Source organism: Ctenopharyngodon idella, chromosome 16 (genome assembly GCF_019924925.1).
Source record: "Ctenopharyngodon idella isolate HZGC_01 chromosome 16, HZGC01, whole genome shotgun sequence".
NCBI lineage: Eukaryota > Metazoa > Chordata > Actinopteri > Cypriniformes > Xenocyprididae > Ctenopharyngodon > Ctenopharyngodon idella.
This window is the reverse complement of record NC_067235.1, coordinates 18,951,539-18,974,591: the sequence shown is the minus strand read 5'-3', so window position 1 is coordinate 18,974,591 and position 23,053 is coordinate 18,951,539. Positions and strand designations below refer to the sequence as shown.

Genomic DNA, 23,053 nt, shown 5'->3' with positions numbered 1-23,053 from the left:
CTTTAAATTTCTTCTGTTCTATTTTTTTACAATAGAGTAAGTGTCATATTATTAAACCTTGTTGTTTTATTTTTTTCTAAGTTTATTTTTTTTATTTTATTTAGAAGTAGGCCTACAGTGAATAGCCGAGTAGCCTGAATTAAAAAAAAAAAAAAATATATATATATATATATACACACACACACATTGTATTTTGTTTTATTAAAATATTTAAAAATTAAATTATTAAATTTTATTAAATTTATTAAAATATAATAAAAATATTTATTCTATAATATTTTTATTTGCATAGCGTAAACATTATTCAATAAAACAGTATATTCTCTCTGATACTTTGTGACTTTCACTAGCACCTGCAGATGCAGCTTGTACTGTGCGCACACTGAATTAAATAAAGTTTTTCCTGTTTCGAAGCGCGTCCTCTTCCGTTGTCAACATGGCGGAATACGATCTTACCACCAAAATCGCCCACTTTTTGGACAGGCATCTCGTTTTCCCACTGCTGGAATTCCTCTCAGTAAAAGAGGTACATGTGTAACATACGCTCGTATTTGAAGGCGTCTTGTAGCTTTGTTTGTTTGTAGAAGGCGGCATAGGTTTTACCACGTGCGCGCGTTACGATAGCCGCAATAGTGGTGCCGCACCGGTACGTCCGGTAGTGTGTAACTCACATAACTCGTGAGTTCAGCCGGTAATAAAATAGTACCGAGTGAGTACAGGAAAATGACAGAACCAAAAAACTTTGACCTGAATAATAGACAGTCTAACCATAATGTAACTAACTCTTCTAGTAGTTATTTGGCAGCTGTGTAACTCGTCTATTAGTCATTTGCTAGCTGTGAAGGCTAGCAAAACAATGTGAGCTGCCTTCTAAGGAGCGAGAAAGAGTTTCGGACCAGCTGAAGAAACTGTCACTTTGTCTTGGCTTGTCACTTCCAAGCCAGTGCTGCGTTGTTTACAATTATTATTTTCTATAATAATTGTAATATATTTTAAAATATAATTTATTCCTATGATGTTAAAGCTGAATTTTCAGCATCATTACTTCAGTGTCACATGATCCTTCAGATTTCATTCTAATAAGCTGATTTGGTGCTCAAGAAATATTTATTATCAATGTTGTGCTTCTTCATATTTTTGTTATATCTGTGATGCACTACCATTTAAAAGTTTAGGATAAAATCAGTCTTTAAAAGAAAAGAAAAAAAGAAATAAATACGTTTATTCAACAAGGATGCATTAAAGGGATAGTTCACCCAAAAATGAAAATTCTGTCATCATTTACTCACCCTCAAGTTGTTTCAAACCTGTACAAATTTCTTTGTTCTGTTGAACACAAAGGAAGATATTTTGAAGAAAGTTTGTAACCAAGCTTTTTTGGGGCACCATTGACTTCCATAGTAGGAAAAAAATACTATGGAAGTCAATGGTGCCCCAGAACTGTTCAGTTTCCCACATTCTTTAAAACATCTTCCTTTGTGTTCAACAGAACAAAAAAAAAAAAATAAAAAAATACAAGTTTGGAACAACCTGAGGGTGAGTAAATGATGACTGGGGTGAACTATCCCTTTAAATTGATTCAAATGACAGTAGAGACATTTATAATGTCGCAAAATATTTCTATTTCAAATAAATGATGTTTTATTCATCAGAGAATTCTGAAAAAGTATTAGTTACCAAAGAAATATTAAGCAGTAACTGTTTTTCAACATTGATGATAACCTTTATTAATAAATGAGCGCCGATAATAATTGAAGACTAAGTCAACATATTAGAATGATTTCTGATATGTGTGGATCATGTGACTCTGAAGACTGGAGTAATGATGCTTTGTCATCACAGGAATAAATTACATTTTAAAATATTTAAATACATAAGCTATTTTAAAATGTAATAATATTTCACAATGTTACGGTTTTTACTGACTTTACAGACTTTTCAAAAACATTAATAAAACTGTTCCTAACTTTTGTTCTATACATCTATATATATCTATATAGATCTACAATGAGAATGAGCTTCTCCATGGAAAGCTGGATCTCCTCAGTGACACCAACATGGTGGACTTTGCCATGGATGTATATAGGAATTTATATCCTGACAAAGAAATACCCAACTGTGAGTGGTTTCACTTCTTTCACTTCTCAGTGATCACAGACACTTAATGTGATACATGAGAGTTCACTGTATGAGATTCATATCTAAAATGCATTACCTCTTTGCAGCTCTCAGAGAGAAGAGGACTGAAGTGGTGGCTCAACTGAAACAACTTCAAGCAGACACAGAGCCGATTGTGAAGGTGTTTGAGGACCCAGAGACCACGAGGCAGATGCAGTCTACAAGGTACAGTAAATGCTAAAATTGTACTAACCTTTTCAGTACAACATACTGTCTTATTAATGTTTTTTATAGGGGTAGTTCACCAAAAAATAAAAAAATTGCTGTTCATTTACTCACCCTCAGGTCATCCAAGATGTAGGTGATTTTTTTTTTTTCTTTAATAGAACAGTAAAGAAGATTTTTAACTGAAACCGTGATCCTCATATAATGCAAGTCAACGAAACTCAAAAAAAATATATACAGGCGAAACAAAATTAATACCCATGGGTCCTGATGGTAAATTGAGGTCTTATGAAGCAAAACGATCGGTCTATGCAAGAAACTGAACATTATTTACAACATTATTACTTGTAATCCACAGCCTCGGAAAATGGTCCTGAGAGAGTTCACGGCAGTCTGGAGCGTGAGCTTCCTGTCAAATAATAGCGTATGTGCGGAAGCAAACTCGCTCGTGAGCTGATGCTGTGTTTGTTTACAACAGAGAGGGAGGATGAGTTGTTATATTGTTCATCAAAATGGTACTTGTGCTTATCTTCGAATGCCACAACCCATATAAAATATTAAGATTACGTTCACTTGCGCAATCTCAATCGGGAAGATTGACTTTTCACATGTTCCCAAAGTTTTAACTCCCGCGCGTACATCATAATGTGACAGGAAGCTTGTGCTCCAGACTGTCGTGAACTCGCTAAGGACCATTTGCTGAGGCTGTGGAAAAGGGGTAGTAAGTTTTACTGTTTCTTGTACAGTCTGATCGTTTCGCTTCATAAGACCTCAATGTATCGTCAGGAGCTACGGCTATTAATTTGGTTTTGCCTGTATATGTTGTTTGACTCTCAAAGTGATGGCAGCCATTGATTTGCATTATATGAATCACCAAGGACCACAGTTTCAGCCAAAAATCTTCTTTACTGTTCTACTGAAGAAAAAACCTCATGTTGTATGGCCTGAGTCTGAGTAAATTAAAAGCAAATGTTCATTTTTTTGGTGAAGTATCCATTTAATAAAAGGGTTTGTCTCTGTATCTGCATATCTAAATATCAGTAGACATAAGCTGTTTGTGAGATGTTCTTTTTAACACATCTGTCTAGATTGCTTTCATTTAAGTTCCTTGTCTGAGTCTTTAGAAAATTTAATTCTGTTTTAGGAAATTGATTTTTTTTTATTTTTTTTTTTAACTATACTATGAATGCAAAAAGCATTACTTGACAGTTAGACCAAAAGTTTGTCGTTTTAAACAATCTGTGTATAATATTATTATTATTATTATTATTATTATTATTAATAATAATATTATTTATTTATTACTGTTTTTACTTTGTCAGTGCTTTTGAATTTCAGTTCAATCATTCATTCAGTCATTCAGTCAGTCAAGTAATGCTCTTTTGAGGCTCATTCATGTATTCAGACATGTTTGGCCATTTTTTGGATGTACCAATGAGGTATTTAGTACATGCTTTAAAGTGTATTGTGGTTGTCTTTAAATTAAAATAGAAATTTTCATCTCTTGAAAAAAAATCAAAGAATTTTAATATTATTTTCTGCTGGGTACTTGGCCATTGAAGAATCTCTGGTAATGAGCAAGCAGTCAGTGCTGCCAAAGAAGCATTATACATAACCAGTAAAATGCTTTATATACGTTTCACAGATCTGAGAACAACATTAAATGCATACACCAAAAATAAATGGCAATTGGAATGGGATCAGGGCTTAAACAACAAATTACATTAAATAAATATTGATGTTGGGGAAAAAACATATATTCCATTTAAATAGTGGCTGGGATCAAGTCATTTACACACAATGCCGGATAGGACACTCAAGACTCGCACGTAATTTTTTACTATCAGGAGAAAACTCACCAAAGTGTTCATCTTGTCAGAATCCACTGTCCATTTAAAGAGATTTTGCTGGACTGTAATACTTCTACCCCTTTGAGAAACTTGTTTTATTCTGTTGATACAAGGTTTTTAACCATGTAAATCCAAATTTATTCTTAAGGTTTTTTTTTTTTAAATAATCGTAAACATCTTTAGATTTGTTTTTGAATAACCAAACCTGGCTCTTGCCATGAACATAGCCACAGAAGCTGGAATGGCGTTAAAGAAAGAAAAGAAAGAAATAAATTAAAATTGATCTTTCTGTACTTAACAATACATTTGTGTAGACTTTTACATGTCTGTGGTTTTTACTGGAAGAAGACTGTGGAGAATCGTTTAATGTTATGACAGTAGATTAGTCATTGTCTATTCCAAGCAACAGCTGAGATGGTACTTTAGTTATTTTGTTGTTCATCTAATGCAAGTTGAACAGTGTTCAATTACACATTTGAGACAAGACAGTCCTCAGGGATGTGGGATGAAGCCCTGCTCAATGCTAGACGATACTCCAAACAGAACATTTGTGGCTCTTTTTCTGGATGGTCTGGCTTAAGTGCCATTTAATTAAGTGGATGGCAGAACATCAGCGGGCATTTGCAATCACAATCGTTTCGCATTTGATTGAAATTGCCATGTGGATGAGTATATGGTTTCACTCTGCAAATTTCAGAAAAGCAGAAAGTTAGAGCATCATGTGGTGAGTTTCACAGAGGCTACTTTTCGATTTCTGTGATGCTGACTTTGCCGTAATTAAAATATTTTGGTTAAACTCTGTCCTCATCTAATGCTTGCTTTTCTTTGATGGATGTGCCTCATTTTTAGCCGCTGGCCAATCTAGATGTTTTAGGTTTAGATATGTGGTGTATTAGGGATTAGAGATGTTTTTACTTAATTAAAAGAATGTTGTTGCACTGATCACCGGAGGCAGTATAGATATTCTCAAATAGTTGTCTCCATTAGCAGTTGGAGGGATTTGCTGGATTAGAGACAGTGGATTCTTGTTGATTATGTTGGATTGAAAAGACATTGTTCTGCTCACAATCAGTCGCCATCAAACCTAGACAGAAGAGATGGCATAGCAATGACTTAGTGACTGATTTAGCCACTATATTTGAGAATTTAGACCTGATCATGAGACCTTTTATAGCCTTGAAATGTCAGAGTTTAAATATTTGAATATTTGCCTATCCTCTATAGCAGGGATTCCCTTTTATGTCAGCCGAACCTCTTTGGCCTAAAATGTTTACTTGAAGTACCCTTTGAGAAGTTAATATTTCAATAAATTAACAACACTTTCACATGTTCATGGCCAAGTGTTTTATTTTTATTTTAAAATTTAAAATATTAAAAAAAATTATGATTTAAGTAATTATTAGCATTTAATTTACTCATAGTTTCCTCTTGAACCCAGCCAAATCTAGCAAAATATGCTGTTAATATAAATAATTAACAAATAAAATGGCAAATCATAATACAGCGACATAGCTTTCAGTCGTTTCTTATATTGTTTGGTTATTAATGAAATTTACATTTACAGATTAATTTACATTTATTACTGTAAATATGAGTGCTGTGAATGTTAGTAGTTTTATTACCAGTTTTTTTGACATCTCTAGTGCAGTTTTATGCTTTTGTGGGTAATATTGTCACGGTACCAAAATTCCAGTAGTCGGTACCAATACCATGAAAATTTTACGGTTCACGGTACCAATTTCGATACTACAGCAAAATCTGTTGGAACTATTTTATATAACCTATTTTAAAAACATATTAAATATGATTTGGAGCATTTGTGTATGTTTGTGTGTGTGCATATATAGGCTACCTCAATGAAATAAATTTTGAAATATAAAAAAAAATAAAATAAATAAATGCTCAAACATCCATTTTGTTAAAAAAAACAGCATATGCTGGTTAAGGTAGGTTTTGAAGCTGGTATGCTGGTTTGAGCTGGTTTATGCTGGTCAAGTGCTGGTCCTAAGCTGGTCCTATGCTGGTCCTGGACCAGCATGGACCAGCTCAAATCAGCATACCAGCTTCAAAACCTACCTTACCAGCATATGCTGTTTTTTCAATAGGGGTAACAGACGTGCGTGTTTATTTGAGCTATTCCGTCAGTGAAACAACACTACAGCCTGTAAAACTATGAAATAAATATCTGTAAATAATGGTAATCTAAATAATAAGAAAGTTAAATATTTAAAAACATTCGTTTTTTTTATTTCCACACAAAGATGCGTCATATAGCCTACCGCTCTGCTCTTTGAGAGGGATGTGGGACACGAGCAGGAAAGAGACCATTTCTCTTTAATATTATCTTCATGTTATCTCCTGATGTTACAAGGAACTGACACTTGTCGTAAAAGGTCTGAAGAGCGAGTTTTATCCTCCGCAGGGGCAAGACATTGAGGCTATGTTTGGTTTTGCGCTGCCAGAAAATAAGCGAAAGTAAAAATCACCAGCGTGTGTGAAACGCGTTATACAAATAAACTTGACACGCCTTATAAAGTCTAATAACAAGCACAAACTGTGTTAAATAGAAATTGACGCGCAAGCAAAAAGGTTTCTGTCCTACAGAGTTTTTTTCTACTTTACCACAGTAAAGAATGCGAATAGCCTATAATAGGCCTAAATGCGAACGAAAGAAAGAAGCGTTTATAATCCCCTTCGTGAGTGAGGATTTGGGAAAAGAAACAGAGATTCCATGTTCAGTGGAATAACTAATGGAATATTGTTAAATTCTCTGCTAATCGGGTGACCAGATCGCGATTCGCAAAACAGAATACAAAGCTTAAATTTATGGACTCACGGACCTCTCTCATTCGGCATGAACCAAAATGTTTCCATGGCTGCGATGTCACATTTAATTGCTAACCTATTATTTCTTTTGTAAACAAAGCTTTGTGCTTCACTCGTGTCATATTCAAGTAAATAGTGCCACAGCCCTATCAGTGGGTACCGAATATACCCGGATTCTCTGTACTACCGGTACTACAGAAATGCGGGTATCGTCACATTTTCAAAATTTCAGTACCGACTTGGTACCGAAGTACCGGTACTTTTGACAACACTATTTGTGTATTAAACTAAGCTATTGTGGGTTTAGCCTAGTTACAAACTAGATTTTTACATTTTTACACAAGAGAATGAGTGGTAATACCTCTTCAAAAAGAAGTCACTGATACAATACTAGCAAGGCTACATTGATACCATGGGGAAAAACTTCCATATAGATATTTTTAATATTATTTAATATATAATTTGGCAGCAGGTATATTAGGCTGCTGTCACTTAAAGTTCTGACACACGGATCCACTATACTGTTACACATGCGTTTTATTTCTCAACTGTTTACGTTCACTTTAAAAATAACTGGCTGTGTTTACATGAATACTCGCCACCGGTATTTTGACATTATTTTGTGTGTATTTGACTGTTTAAGCGCAATAATCAATAATCTGCGAGAATGAGTAAAATTAAGCGCAATATGTGCAATCCCACTGTAAAATTCTAAAAAAAAAAAAAAACGCTAAAAAGCCAACAATTCAAGCCAACACCAACAATATTCATTCGGAGCAAATGAAAAGAGTGAGTGAGGGGAAGCGGGTTTGTGTGTCAACTCTCTGTCGGAGAGTGAGAAAGCGCAGCTGGTATCGTGTATCTATTCAGAAAATGAGTATTGGAAGCATTTCAGATATTTCAGTATCAAAATGTATCGAAAAATCAATATTTTTGGCTACATTGCACTTATTTTTTCAGATGCCTTTTTTAAACGCTACAATTGAAAAGTGTATATATTATACAGTCATGTGAAAAAGTTAGGACACCCTACTGAATTCCATGGTATTTCATATCGGGACATAATAAAAAATCATCTAGTGCTTGGCAGGTCATAAATTTTGGAAAATAAAACCTCAGATGAACAACAACACATGACATATCACACCATGTCATTATTTATGTAGCAAAAATAAAGCCAAGATGGAAAAACCATGAGTGACAAAGTTCGGACACCCTATGATTTAATTGCCTGTAGATCCAATTTTAGCATCAATAACTTGAAGTAATAATTTTCTGTATGACTTTATCAGTCTCTCACATCGTTCTGGAGGAATTTTGGCCCACTCTACTTTACAACGAGTCGGGTTGAGGTCTGGACTTCGACAGGGCCATTGGAACACCTTGATTCTTTTCTTTTTCAGCCATTCTTCTGTAGATTTGCTGGTGTTCTTGGGGTCACTGTCCTATTGCATGACCCAATTTTGGTTTAGCTTTAGCTGTCGGACGGATGGCCTCACATTTGACTCTTGAATACTTTGGTATACGGAAGAGTTCATGGTCGACTCAATGACTGTGAGGTGCCCAGGTCCTGTGGCTGCAAAACAAGCCCAAAATCATCAGCCCTATTACCCGCATGCTTGACTTTTGGTATGAGGTGTTTGTGCTGATATGCTCTTTTGGTTTTCATTAAACTTGGTTTTCACTAAACTTGGTTTTCACTGTGCATTATGGCTAAACATCTCCACTTTGGTCTTGTCTGTCCAAAGGACATTGTTCTGGAAGTCTTGGGGTTTGTTCAGAATCAACTTTGCAAACCTAAGCCCTGCTGCCACGTTTTTTAGAGAGAAGAAGCTTTCTCCTGGAAACCCTTCCAAACATGCCATACTTGACCCGTCTTTTTCTAATTGTACTGTCTTGAACTTTATCATTTGACATGTTAACTGAGGCCTGTAGAGTCTGAGGTGTAGTTCTTGGGCTGTCTGCAATTTCTCTGAGCACTGTCTGATCTTGGGGTGAATTTGCTGGGATGTTCTCTCATGGGAAGATTGGTGTCGGTTTTGAATGTCTTCCACTTGTGAATAATCATCCTCACTGTTTGGAAATGATCTCGTAACTCTTTCCAGATTGATGGCAGCAACAAATGCTTCTCTAAGATCATTGCTGATGTTTTTCCTCCTTAGCATTGTTAACACACATCTGAAGGCTCCAGATGCTCAAATTGCCAGAACTTCAACTTCTATAGAGGTGATCACACTTGCTGGTGATCAGTTAATCGAAGAAATTTGATTAGCAGTGCCTGACTGCTACTTTACCCTCTTAATTCCTTACTGTTTTAGTATCTAACAGTAGGGGTGTCCTAAGTTTGTCACCCATGGATTTTTAATTTTGGCTTTATTTTTTGCTAAACAAATGACACGGTGTGATATGTCATATGTTGAGTTTTTATTTTCCAAATTTTAAGACCTGCCAAGGACCAGATGATTTTTTTTTATTATGCCCTGATACAGAAAACCATGGAATTCAATAGGGTGTCCTTTTTCACATGACTGTATATAAAATTCAACCCACCAAAGTGGCTAGTAGTGTGATTTTTATATGTTTGGTAGGATGTTCAAAATCTTATGTCTGATCACTTGGAAAATAACTTTTATACCTCTCCTCAAAAAGCTGCATGATTTAAGGTATCATTCATATCTTCAACACACACCATGTATTACAAAGTGTGCTCCAAAATTTAATATTTGGGGTTAAGGGTTTGTTGAAATTCTTTGAAATTTGCTTGCCATAGCAATCATTGCTAATAATTTTAACAGTTGACTTATAATCACATTTTTTGTCTCTGTTCTGTGTCTTTTGGCCCCTGCAGGTAGAGGCAGTAGCTGAGGCCACGATCTGCACTTAGTTATTGTTTAATTGCTGGCTTTGACTAGCGTTAATACAGCACCGTGCCTCCATATATTTTATCAGGCTACCGATGTGTGTTTGTGGTGTCTCTAAAGTGAGAAATCTCAGTAGGTGGTATTGCCTTCCCTAGACATTTTTAAACACCAGTTTGCGTTTCGTTTCTCCAAAACATGCTTTTATCACAGTTTAGGATTAAGTCTGTGGCCTTAGAACCAGGCGCAGTCTTAATTAACCAACTCAAATGGATGTCTGCTCTTCATTAACGAGCGACTTTGAAGTTTACTTGTTCGATCTGAATATTTCGGGTTTCGTGGGGCGTTTTTCGGTGTCTGGAGTTTCACAGGCCGAGACGACCACGAGGAAGTGCGGATCAGGACTCGTCTTTATTTGTTCTTTTATTTGTTAATAGCTGCTTGTGTGCGACATGTTTCTTTTAAACTACGTCAGTCGGATGTTTACTGGGTCAGCTCTCTGACAATGTCGCTCACGGGGCGGATGCTGTAAGCAGGTGATATCATGTTTGGAAATCTGTCAGGACCATTGTTCAGGAGTGTTAGGACATATGGAGTGGCGATGGATCTTTTCTTTAACAGACTGAGCGTGATGGATGGATGAGCTGTGCTGAATGGCTGAGGGCCAAGTTATCTCGCAGTTCCCTCAGCACCAGTGCATTGACCTCCATGGCAAAACCTGCCCTGTCTGTTCCTCATTTCAACCCAGACGGGAGGTGGTGAGAGCTGACGGAGTAAAGATGTAATGTCCTCCTCAGCAGACAGATAAACATGAACTGACTGTTAGTTTTTGGAGATACTAGGTGAGAGCTGAGGAGGTTGGACGAATGCAGAAAAGCACAGTAAGGACTGTTGTCCTAATCAGGTTTTATGCGACAAGACAAAAAATTTGAAAAGAGCAATGAGCAATGTCTATATTTGTTCTCATTAGTAGATATTCATTGTTTAAAAGGATAGTTGATCAAAAAATGTGTTGTTTCCAAAACTGCATGACTTTATTTCTTTTATCAATCAAAAAAGGAGACTTTAAGAATGTTCACACTTTTCCATACAGTGATGGTGAATTTGGGATTAGGTAGAGCTACATGATTAATTGAAATATTTATTATTATTATTATTATTATTATTATATAGTCATATTGATATAATCACAGAAATGTTGGCCAAATTATGTAGCCCTACAAACAAGCAAATCAAACCTGGAGTTAAAAAAAGTCTAAATCGAAAATCTAAAAAAAAAAAAAAAAAAAAAAAAAAAAAAAGTTTAAATTAAAAATAACTTTTCATCAGTCATGCAGTTCTAGGACTGGGGCAGTTATGCTCCAAAAATTTTACATTTTTATGATGTACAAAAATACATCATAAAACCATCATAAAAGTGGTTCATATGACTTGTGGGTCTATATTCCAAGTCTTCTGAAGCCGTACAATAACTTTGTGTGAAGACAGACTGAAATGTGAGTTGTTTTTTGTTGGACTATTCCTTGTTTCCTGATGTTCATATGTGGAGCGAGATTTTAGACTAATGAGATTTCACAAAGGGTGAGGCTTGCCAGCACAACGGCACAGAAATATAAATCAGACACTTGCAGAAATGTACTTTTGCTGTTTGTGGTTGTGTCTGCTAAGGTCATTAAAATCTGATTTACATAGAAGAGGTAGGTAGGTTTTAGCACTTATCACTGGTTAGGATGCGGCGTAAGGGAGGTGGCTTGTCTCCACCCAGAGTCTCAGCATCTGTCAGATGATAGTATAACGGAACAGAAGCAGTTCTGCAGGAGAATGCCTTTATAAACAGCCTTTGAACCTCCCCACAAATAAAATAAACGTGCAATTCTGTCTGGAGCACACAGTGACGCATGGCTTCATTTGCCGAATTCTTCAGAGGCCGGCCACATTTGGCGGAGGTGGTCGTGCGGTAAGCTTGGTTACCAGCACCCTGTGCCGAGCATTTTGGCAAAACTCAAATGATATGCACAAGTTGCAGTAGATTCTTACTCCATCTCACCTGAGGAGGAGACACAATGTGTTTGATTTTCATTTCTTCATTACCTTATTCTTTCTTTAATTAGTGGCGTTTCCTAAGTGGTGTTACTTACTGAGGCTCATATTTAGGCTCATTGGTTTTTCTAAACCCCAGTATTAAAGGTCGTTGTGTAATTAATCCCGCAAAGTTTGTTTTCACGGGTATGAATGATACCTCAAATCACAAGGCTGGTTGAAAAATGTGTGCTATTATAAGTAATCAGGCTTACTATTTTTGTCTGTCAGACATTGGCAAAAAAAAAAGTGATATGCCTCATGGTCCTTTTCAATAAAAGTATATCTAGTGTAGGGATGTGACGGTGAGGAAATTTCTCCACAAGTTAATTGTCGTGTGATTAGTAATACCGGTATCACTGGGGTGGTGTTGTGGGGATTTACCATGCGTGTCCACTGGTGCAGAGTGAGCGTTTTCAATTAATTCCTATGGAAGTTGTGCTTCCATAGGAATTAATTGAAAATGCTCGCTTTGCTCCGTGCCAGTGAACACGCACCATTATGAATGCCCGTACGAGCATGCACATTTTACTTTCACTTTCGAATTAGTGGAAATTCAGGGGGCGGCAATTGCTTGAATGGTGGGTTCATTATTATTCTTAATGAAAAACACAACAACAATGACAAACTCGCTTAAATAGGCGCTTTTACGTTTCGTTTTGAAACTAAATCTGCTGCCATCGTCTTGTCAGTCAAGAGTGAGGTAAAATGGGAGAAGTGAGGTCAAATTTGACTCCTGCTGCTGATCTGTGCTGCAGCTCTTGTTCGGCTCATGCTGAATTGAGCAGACATGTTTGGTTTTTAATTGTAGTGTCTGTTCTCTAATTGAAATAAATGATTTTTGTTACTATAAAAAATCAAAACGACAGTGGTGTGCAGTGCCGCGGTGGGCAAGTGATGTAACCGGTAACACCGACTATCACAGCAAACCTAATCTAGAAATCACATTTTTTTCAGAAAGTGTGAAATTCTTTTATTTTCTTTTTTCTTGTGGTTTTCCAACTTTTTTTCCCCCAATTTTTTTTTTTTTTTTTTTTTTAATTTTTTTTAAAATTTTTATATTGGTTGCATTTTGAGACTTTATGTAGAGAAGAGTAGAGGTGTGTCAAGAAATGAAGGCAAGAGAGAGAGAAAACAGGATAAGGAAATGTATTGTGCCTGTTTCGAACTTGTTGCCCATGTGATCAAAATAGCTTAATGTGTCAGAGTGCTACTAACTAGCCATAGCTTCAACCTTTCTCTCTTATTTTTTTGGGGGTATTTTTTATTTTATTTTATCTTATTATATTTTTTTTTATATATTTTATTTTACATTTATATTTTATTATGTATTTTTTTAATTTAGGAATTCCATAAAATATAGTGATTTTATTTAATATGATTATTTATACCTTTTAAAAATAAGTGTATTTCATCCACTCTTGCTCACCGCAAAATGTTTCTGTGTTCCAGGGACGGGCGTATGCTGTTCGACTATCTGGCTGACAAGCATGGTGTAAGTACTTCTGCTGACTCTTCCACCCTTCTGAGGAGTTCTCATGACTCCTCTATGAACCCAGTGTTGTTTTGGGGGGCCAACGGGAGGGGCGGCCCTGAGCAGCGAGACATTAAATGACTTCCCAAAACCTTAAGTCATTTTCGGGGATTTTATGGCTTGCAGAAATTTCTGCGGACATTTACATTCTGTGGCGAATTGTTAAGAATAAACAGAACAGCTCGGGACCCGTGGGTATGGCCTCAAGAATGCTGGAGATTCTATATTTGACTTGACGGCACTCCCACCCCAGCATCCTGAGACTGACCTGAGGCCTGTCCTCAGTGCACCTTCACTGCACAGGCTGCTCCGTCTTTACGACACGATCCTCGCCTTAACAACCCTCTCGTCGCCGCCCCCAGGAAGGCCCCTGTAGCCTTAACGACATCCGCACCAGGGTTCTAGTTTACTGTGACCACACAAACACACAGACATATACTAGACACACAATGAGCCCTCTGTTCTAAGACGCCCTGGTTTCCCGAGCATGTTCTGTCGAACTGTCCGCCAAACTGCTGGTACTCTCTGGTCATCGCTGTTAGCTGAAATTGAGGATTGTATTCGAGACAGATGATCTTGAGGTCACGTAGGTTCACATGTAAACAATAGCTATGTTTCCATCCACCTATTTTGGGATATTGCATAAAAACGCTGAATGGAAACGCCAAAATGCGCATAAATTCTAAAAATGCGCATAAAAAAAAAAAATCTAATTCCTCGACCGAATAAATTCCTACTGCAGCAACTTCCATTTTTCTTAGTGATATTTAGCGCCAGTTTATCAGGAAGTGACGATTTTATTCTCTTCGGCTCAGTGGATGGAAACTGCTTTATTCCCAAATGTTTTATGTGATGTGCCAGTTAAATTCGCAACTTTGGATGGAAACATAGCTAATGATGGTGTACAAATAATTTGTCTGTACTCACTAGAAGTGAAATACTGCACCAAGTACCAAAATCAGTCAATCAGAACATATTTGATGTTTAAAGAAGCTTATTTGATTTTTTTTAAAGTAATAAACATGTTGTGCCTAATGCCTAGCAAGATGCATGTTGACATGCTGGTTTTGAGAGCTTTGTTTGAGGAGAAGATTTTTACCAAATTATTATTATTATTATTTCGTTTTTTTTTTAAAGGGGGAATTCACTAAGAACTAATTGAGGCCAGTGATAGTGCCATTGATTTGCATGTGCTAACTTGCATTTTTTTTTTTTTTTTTTGGGGGGTGTTAAATTCAGTTTACGTTTTGGCACATACAATAAATATATAATTTTAGGTGTATAAAATGAAGAAAAAAGTGATTTTATAAGATTATTTAAACCTTTCTTATTTTTTATTTTTAGAAGTGTTGAAATAATTTAAGGAGCTAACTTGTTTTAGCAAGTATATTATCCAGTATATTATATTTTCTTCATATGGCAGAAATTTTATTAATGTCACTCTTCATTACCATTGCACATAAATAGATACACATTTTGTGTATTTAATCATGCACAAGCAGTGCTTCTGTGAATGGAGGAAAAACAGATTAAAATCATATACATAAAAAGAATAAATACTCGAAATATATTTCACTTAAATAACAAACAGATAAAAGAAAAAAAAAAAAAACTGTGCGACAAGTAGTAGGCTATATGCTGAGTTTCAGTTCAATTTGTGACTCGCTCCAAAAACAAGTTCACGGAAAGGAAACCAAGAAGTCAGAAAGTGCATCCTGTTTGTTTTCTTTATTTTACAAAAGCACAATGTTTTGTTTATATTTTAAGTGTAAACAAATAAAAGTAAACCCAGTTTCAAATGATGTCTTATTCTTACCTGTATGACCATAAATGACATAAATGAGTATTTTTAAGTTGTTTTCACTGTTATAAGGAAACAATTCAAGTGATCGCACAGACGCTTCACGTGCAGACACACAACATATCATTTTCTAGTAGTGCTAACTTGACATTGCAATATTGTGTATTATATGTATTCGTTACATCATTTAATTGGTCAGAAGTCTAACTTTCAGTTAACGGTTAACCAGTTAATTATGAGCATCCCTACTTTGCATTTTTGTTTAATGTCTGTTTTTCCTTGCAGTTCCGGCAGGAGTATTTGGACACCCTGTACCGATACGCCAAGTTCCAGTATGAGTGTGGGAACTACTCAGGTGCAGCGGAGTACCTCTATTTCTTCAGAGTCCTGGTATGTGTCTTACCACGCCCCTGTCTTTAACAGATGACAGAGTTGTGTTTTCTAGCATTCTCCTCTGGGACGTTCCCAGTGGGGCAATTTTCAAGAGCTTCTTTTCATCACGACACCCTTTCATTTTCTCTTTCGCAAATTGATGCCATTAAATGCATTCTTGTTTAATAAGTTCTTGTCTAATGGACAAACAGTTTTATTTTGATGGAGAGTTCCCCCGTGAGTGTTAATTGAGCCAGACGGTCGCCCTATTGAGAGTTTGAATTATTGTCTCTGCTTAATATGGTTCTGCTTATTTAGTACGAGACTCTGCCAAATCCCGTGAGTTACGAGCATTACGCATGCACTTAACGTTGTGTTTTTCTAAATGACGCAGATGAAAAGTAGACATGGCTCGCTCACAGGTAGATTTTCTCAAATTAGAATCCAGATCCTTTTATCATGAAATATTATGTCATTTATTCATTGCTCCACACATACAGGCAATGTTTTTTTGCACTTGAGGCAATCCGAAAAACTAAAAGCTCCTGATCTGTAATTACTTCTGAAAAGTGCCATCCCATGGCTTGTTAAATTCCTTGCATGTCTTGAGTGCTGAAAAGAACCTCTTCAAGGACTTGGTTAGGAGTTGTTTCAGGGCTGTGTTTAGTGGCAGACTTCATAAGCTTATGGGTTTATGGGCAGTGCTACTCCCCATAGATGATTGGTGGGGATTTTGTGGCCTAATCACTCTTGGTTTGACAGGATTCCCCAGTTTTTGCAAGGGTTAAAGGTTACACAGCTTGCTCCATATAATCCCAAGACGCCAAAAAAAAAGGCTTTTCTACAGAAGATGACTAGAATTTGTGTTCTTCCAACAGTCAAACCATTTTGAGTCTTTTATTGAGCCAAAATCTCATTGGATAACAGTATACTAAGGCCACATTCACAATGCAGTTAAATGAAGCCCAAATCAGATTTTTTTTCTCTCCTTGTTTTTGAATTACATTTGTGAAAAGCAAAAATCCCTTTTAAATCAGATGATTTCAGTTCAGATCTGGAAATAAATCAGATTCAATTTATTTATTTATTTATTTATTTATTTATTTCTTGCTTCAGGTAGTCAGGTTGCAGTTTTTCCCATTAATTTCACGTTACATTTATTTTAATGCTTTTGTGCATTTATTTTTATTATTATGATTAATAATACCAGCTATATTATTATTGATTATAATAATAAATAAATATCATGCTATTTATTAATAATAATAAATGTAGATTGATATTATATCCATATCCATGCATATTTATTAGTAGTAGTAGTAGTATTAATTTTGTATGGAGGTTTGTGTGTGTGTGTGTGTGTGTGTATATATATATATATATATATATATATATATATAATCTCTGTATGCATATCATTTTTTTCCTGTTACCTGGGAAGATTTTAAAGAAAAATTACTTTCAAGGGTTAGTTCACCCAAAAATGAAAATTCAGTCATTAATTACTCACCCTCATGTTGTTCCACACCCGTAAGACCTTCATTCATCTTCAGAACACAAATTAAGATATTTTTGATGAAATCCGATGGCTCAGTGAGGCCTCCATTGAGAGAAAGTTAATTTGCACTTCCAGATGTCCAGAAAGCTACTAAAGACGTATTTAAAACAGTTCATGTGACTGCAGTGGTTCAACCTTAATGTTATGAAGCGACGAGAATACTTTTTGTGCAAAAAAACAAAATAATGACTTTATTCAACAAATCTAGTGATGGGCTATTTCAAAACACCGCTTCATGAAGCTTCGAAGCTTTACAAATCTTTTTTTGAATCATCGGTTCAGAACGCATATCAAACTGCCAAAGTCACTTGAACCATTGAAATTTCGAAACATTTATGACAAACGAAGCCTTTTTTTACTGAAATCACATGATTTTGGTGCTCCGAACCACTGATTCGAAACAAAAGATTCGTTAAGCTTTCTTTACGAAAAAAAAAATCATTTTTCAGTGATAAACCGTTTAGGATCAGATTTTCACTTGCTGATTAGTTGTCACCTGATCATACTGTCTGATATGGACTACATTTAAAAGGTTAAGTGAACAACCTCACCAGGGGGGAAAAAAAAAAAAAAATTGATTCCAGCATAGAATTGGAATTGGACGTTTTGTCTTGCGGTGTGAAACTAGCCTAGAGCATACACAAACACTCACATCTTCCTCTAAGTTCCCTTTACCTCTTTACCTTTTTTTAAATGTTGTTGTCTGGATAAAGATCCAGGCGGTGATGCACCGAGGACCTTGGATTAAATAATTTTCACCAGTGGAATACTTTTGGAATCAGATAATACCAAAGTAGGTTTGTGGGGGAAGATAATTGCAGTTCACTGAGAGTACTGGCAGTATCCATGTTACACGTGCGTACTTCTTATTTCCTCTATAAACAAAGGGCTCATTGCTGGGGCTCTGGTGTTTGTGGCTTCTCTCCCACTGCCTGTAGAAATGAGTGAAAGATGAACTTATGGGGAAAAGCGTCCGGACACTCAGAGCCCAGCGCAGTGCTGTCTAGCTAGTGGGGCGGGGGGCAAATGACGGCTGGGAACGAACAAATTGACCCGCTCTTTTCTCTCTGGCCGCAGTGTGTGGAGGTAGTCCAGTGTCTTAAAGAGAGGTGCCCATTGTCAACGCTGCCCTGGGCCAAGAGTGTTGCGAGAGGCTCCATGCCTGGCTAAGTTATCAGACTCCCTTGCCGGCGAGTGTTTCTCATGTAACCACATAGCCTGCCTTCTCACATGGAATGCACTCCTGTTTCTTCAGACCAGCTCTCACGTATGATTCACTCAGCCTACATTATTGTAAAAAAGGGCAGACATTTGCCAAGCGAGGCTGCGTCGCTGTGGCAACAAGTGACCAAAAAGAAACCCTTTATTTGATTTTTAAATAATCTTGGTTTTAGCATTTCAGAGGTGTGATGAAGACTGTGTTGTTTAGATTTGCAACATGTTTCCCATTTGTGAATGATTTGCAGCGTCAGTCACGCTGTTTGTTTGTTTGTTGTGTCCCTGTGGTTTTCGTGGGAGCCGAGGGAAGGAACGGCCGACAAGCCTTGAATTACACCCTTCAGTTTTTGTCACCCTTTTTTGCATATTCATTAGTATAGATGCTTCAAGGACATACTTAAAGGGATGCTTGAGAATTCTGTCATCATTTTTCACCATCATGTCATTCCAAACACGTATGACTTTCTTTTTTTTGTTTCTGCGGAAAACACAGAACACTATTTTTTTTGAAGAATGTTTTTGTCCATACAATGGAAGTCAACCTAATAGACTTTCGACATATGTATGCTCACTAAGGCTGCATTTATTTGATCCAATCTACAGTAAAAAAAAGTATTATTGTGAAATATAAATACATTTTTTCTATATATAAATACATTTTTTCTATATTAATAATTTTAAAATGTAATTTATTCTTGTGATGGAAAAACTGATTTTTCAGAAGCCATTACTCTAGTCTTCAGTGTCACATGATCCTTCAGAAATCATTCTAATATCCTGATTTGATGCTTAAGAAACATTTCTTATTATCTGCTTAATATTTTTACAGGATTCTTTTGATGAATAAAAAGTTCAAAAGAACAGCATTTATTTGAAATAGAAATCTTTTGTAACCATTGTATGTATATAATACTTTTACTGTCACTTTTGATTTGTTTTTAGAAAAAAATGTATTTCTTTCCAAAAAAAAAAAAAAAAAAACTTTGAATGGTAGTGTTTCTTTTGTGTTCCACAGAAGAAATTCATACAGGTTTGGAATATATGAGGTTTAGTAAATGACAGAATTTTTATTTTTGTGCAGACTATTCCTTGTCTAAGTGAGCAGAGAGCTTTGTAGACATGCATGTTAGGTTTTCCTCAAATTCTACCCATCCTAGGAAAACCACATCATTGATATTGTGAACACATCAAGCGTTTTGAGTAGATTAGACTGTTCACACAGCAACCAGCCTTGTTTATGCTGTCACTGCTCAATCTAAATAAAAGGAAATAGCTTCCAGCAATTCTCTCCCTGCGCATGTTTTGAAGCTTTTAAATTGTAATCCTTTCATTTCAAATTTAAGATAATTGTCAGATAAAATGCTTTATAACCACCTTAATACCTGTAAAAATGGTTTTAATGGAGCTTTCTCACTGAATACCTACCCCTTTTTCTTATTTACTGTTTATCCACCCCTGTTCAAGCTGGACCTCCCATCTCCTTGGATGGCTCCTAGCATGGGAGATGTCAGGCTCTAGAACTCCTCTAGCGTGGGAAACACAGCCATTTAACGAAGGAAGCCAGGCTTGCAAAATCCAGACCCGAGGTCCTGTTACAGTGAGGGCCCGGTGCGAAAAGAGCAACTTATTCATATCATCTGTTAATGCAGGGATTGGATGTTGAGAATAAAGATTGAGTGTCCCGTCGGATCCCCAGCACAGTAAATTTATTGTTGCTGGTCAGTCAGTGAAAATGTGCCCATTTCGGGAGGCAATGGAAACTCAAGGTAACTTGTGGAAAAACCCAGGTATTGAAACTATTCTTGCATGGCCAGTGCTGAAAGCCAGTCAGTGTGCAGAAAGCTGCCATAATGACATGGAGCATCGCCAAATGTAGCAGGCAGGGACTTCCAGGAAAAAAAAAAAGAGAAAAAAAACAAACACTTTTAGAAATGAAACGTTGACCTTTATATTGGCAGCAGGGATGGCGTTTTTCCCCGGTTGTCCCTCCGAGCTGATCTCTCAGAGTTTTTGGGCTTTGACTGTTGTTTAGACACATCTAACTTGGGAATTTTGATGAAAGTGCTCCACTGTTGCAAGCAGATGGGTAATTGCTTCTGTACTCTATGGATTTTAAAACTGTTTCATACTACTGTGTTTCACTATGCAAATATTACAGAAGTAGATTTTATCCTTCCTTAAATCTACAGAGCATTTATTTTAGGGCTGGATTAAAAATCTTATTATTTTATTATTTTAATTCTTATTTTGATAATCCGATATCGATTCTTAAATCCCAAGAATTGATTTTCTAGTCCAAGCTGTTTTCAGTTGATCCAAAAAATCACAATAAGCTTTGTGCATTGTTACTTTTGATATAAAGTAAAGCTTTTAAATGGTCAATTTAATTACAAAATCAAACAACAAATACCGTTTTGGCGATAGCACCTCAGTTCAAGTGAAACACGTGAACCGATCTCCTCTCTTTCTTTATTATTAGTTAAAGCACAAATTAAACATGAATGAACATCAGAAGGTATGTCGAAAGATACAGTACAACTTAACGAAATCTGCATCATGTCTCATGTAATCGCTCAATCGGTGTTTCAACTGCGGAAAGATGTCAGTAAAACAGCTTGTAAACAATGTCACGCAACATTACATTTACCACAGAAAAGCCATTCAAAACTTGTTAGTCAGCTAGAAAAATTAACTCTAGAGAGGAGCGTTTTGCTAAATATATGCCGCTATATTTGCATATTCAATGAGTTTACTTCAATATTTAATTTGTCATGTTTTTATGATAGCCAAATATGTATACTTTAAAAAAAAACGAGAAGAAACATTGTCATTAAAAAAATATTGTGGTGTTGTTATTATTATAATACCTTCCTTATGTGTAATTTAATTTTAAGTATACAAATCAGTACAAATCAGTTAATTTTAACTTTTAATATTATAGTAATGTACCAACTGGGCTTGAAAGGTTTCAAACCTAATGATGGCATAGTATTTAGTTAAATTTTTTGTAATAGTTGCACCACCTGACATTTTGGGGGTTTAAGATAACAAAACATAAAATATGTATTATTTAAATGTACTAAAAATGAATTTAAACTAAATAGGTTTTATAGAATAAAGTGATATATGTCATGAATTTATCAAATTATTTTAAAAGTAAATGCACTTGGACACAAAAATATGCGCGTCATGTCATTGACCCAAACACATTGTATATTATGTGTATTATCATTTTTGTTATTGTATACCCTTGTAGTTTCCTGATTCCATGAGGATTTGCAGACAGCATCCTATTTATGCTTTACCTTTTGGAATATGAGGGATTTGTCACATAATATCCAATGTTTCTCCTCATCTGTATTTAATGGTTAATATACGTGTGGAGCAGTATGTCCATCCAGTCAGATTTTAGTGTATGCAGGGCTCCTTTTTAGTGTTGTCAAAAGTACTTGGTACCAAGTCGGTACTGAAATTTTGAAAATATGATGATACCAGCTTTTCTGTAGTACCAGGAATACCGAGTATTTGGGTATATTCGGTACTTACTGATAGGGCTGTGCCAGTATTTACGTGAATATGACACGTGTGAAGCACAAAGCTTTGTTTATAGAAGAAATAGGCTAATAGGTTAGCAATTAAATGTGACATCGCAGCCATGGAAACATTTTGGTTCATGCCGAATGAGAGAGGTACGTCATACATTTAAGCTTTGCGGCTTTGTATTCTGTTTTGCGAATCACGATCTGGTCACCCGATTAGCAGAGAATTTTACAATATTCCATTAGTTATTCCACTGAACATGGAATCTTTGTTTCTTTTCCCAAATCTTCACTCACGCAGGGGATTATAAACGATTCTTCCTTTGGTTCACTTTTAATTAGGCCTATTATATTCGCATTCTTTACTATGGTAAAGTTGAAAAAACACTGTAGGACAGAAACCTTTTTGCTTGCATGTCAATTTCTATTTAACACAGCTTGTGCTTGTTATTAGACTTGATAAGGCGCGTCAAGTTTCTTTGTATAGCGCGTTTCACACACCAGTGTTTTTTTTTTTTTTTTTTTTTTTTTTTTGTTTCGCTTTCTCTGGCAGCGCAAAATCAAACATAGCCTGAATGTCTGAAGATGAAACTAGCTCTTCAGACCTTTTACAACAAGTGTCAGTTGCTTGTAACATCAGGAGATAACATGAAGATATTATTAAAGAGAAATTGTCTCTTTCCTGCTCATTCCCCACATCCCTCTCAAAGCGCAGAGCGGTAGGCTATATGACGCATCTTTGTGTGGAAATAAAAAACGAATGTTTTTTAGAATAATACTTCACTTTCTTATTTAGGTTACCATTATTTACTGATATTTATTTAATTTAGTTTTACAGGCTGTAGTGTGTCGTTTCACTGAAGGAATAGCTAAAACATGCACATCTGTTTCAAAATGGATGTTTGAGCATTTGTTTAGGCCTATTTATTTTTTTATATTTCAAAATTTATTTCATTGAGGTATATATACTTCAAATATTTATATGTATGATTACCATCATATTTAATGTTTTTAAAAATAGGCTAGTTAAATAAAATAGTAAAATAGTTCCAACAGATTTTCCTGTGGTACCAAG

At 35.9% G+C, this 23,053-nt stretch overlaps 1 protein-coding gene across 1 annotated transcript in view; it reads left to right on the top strand.

The window, feature by feature from the left end:
- The first annotated feature begins 382 nt into the window (after positions 1-382).
- The window catches only part of eif3ea (eukaryotic translation initiation factor 3, subunit E, a), a 49,782-nt gene continuing 27,111 nt past the window's right edge, over positions 383-23,053 (top strand). The window contains exons 1-5 of the mRNA XM_051865498.1: positions 383-526; positions 2,001-2,118; positions 2,226-2,343; positions 13,409-13,451; positions 15,577-15,681. Of these exons, the coding sequence (XP_051721458.1) occupies positions 437-526; positions 2,001-2,118; positions 2,226-2,343; positions 13,409-13,451; positions 15,577-15,681 (474 nt within the window). The 5' untranslated portion in view covers positions 383-436. The remainder of the gene's footprint in view (positions 527-2,000; positions 2,119-2,225; positions 2,344-13,408; positions 13,452-15,576; positions 15,682-23,053) is intronic.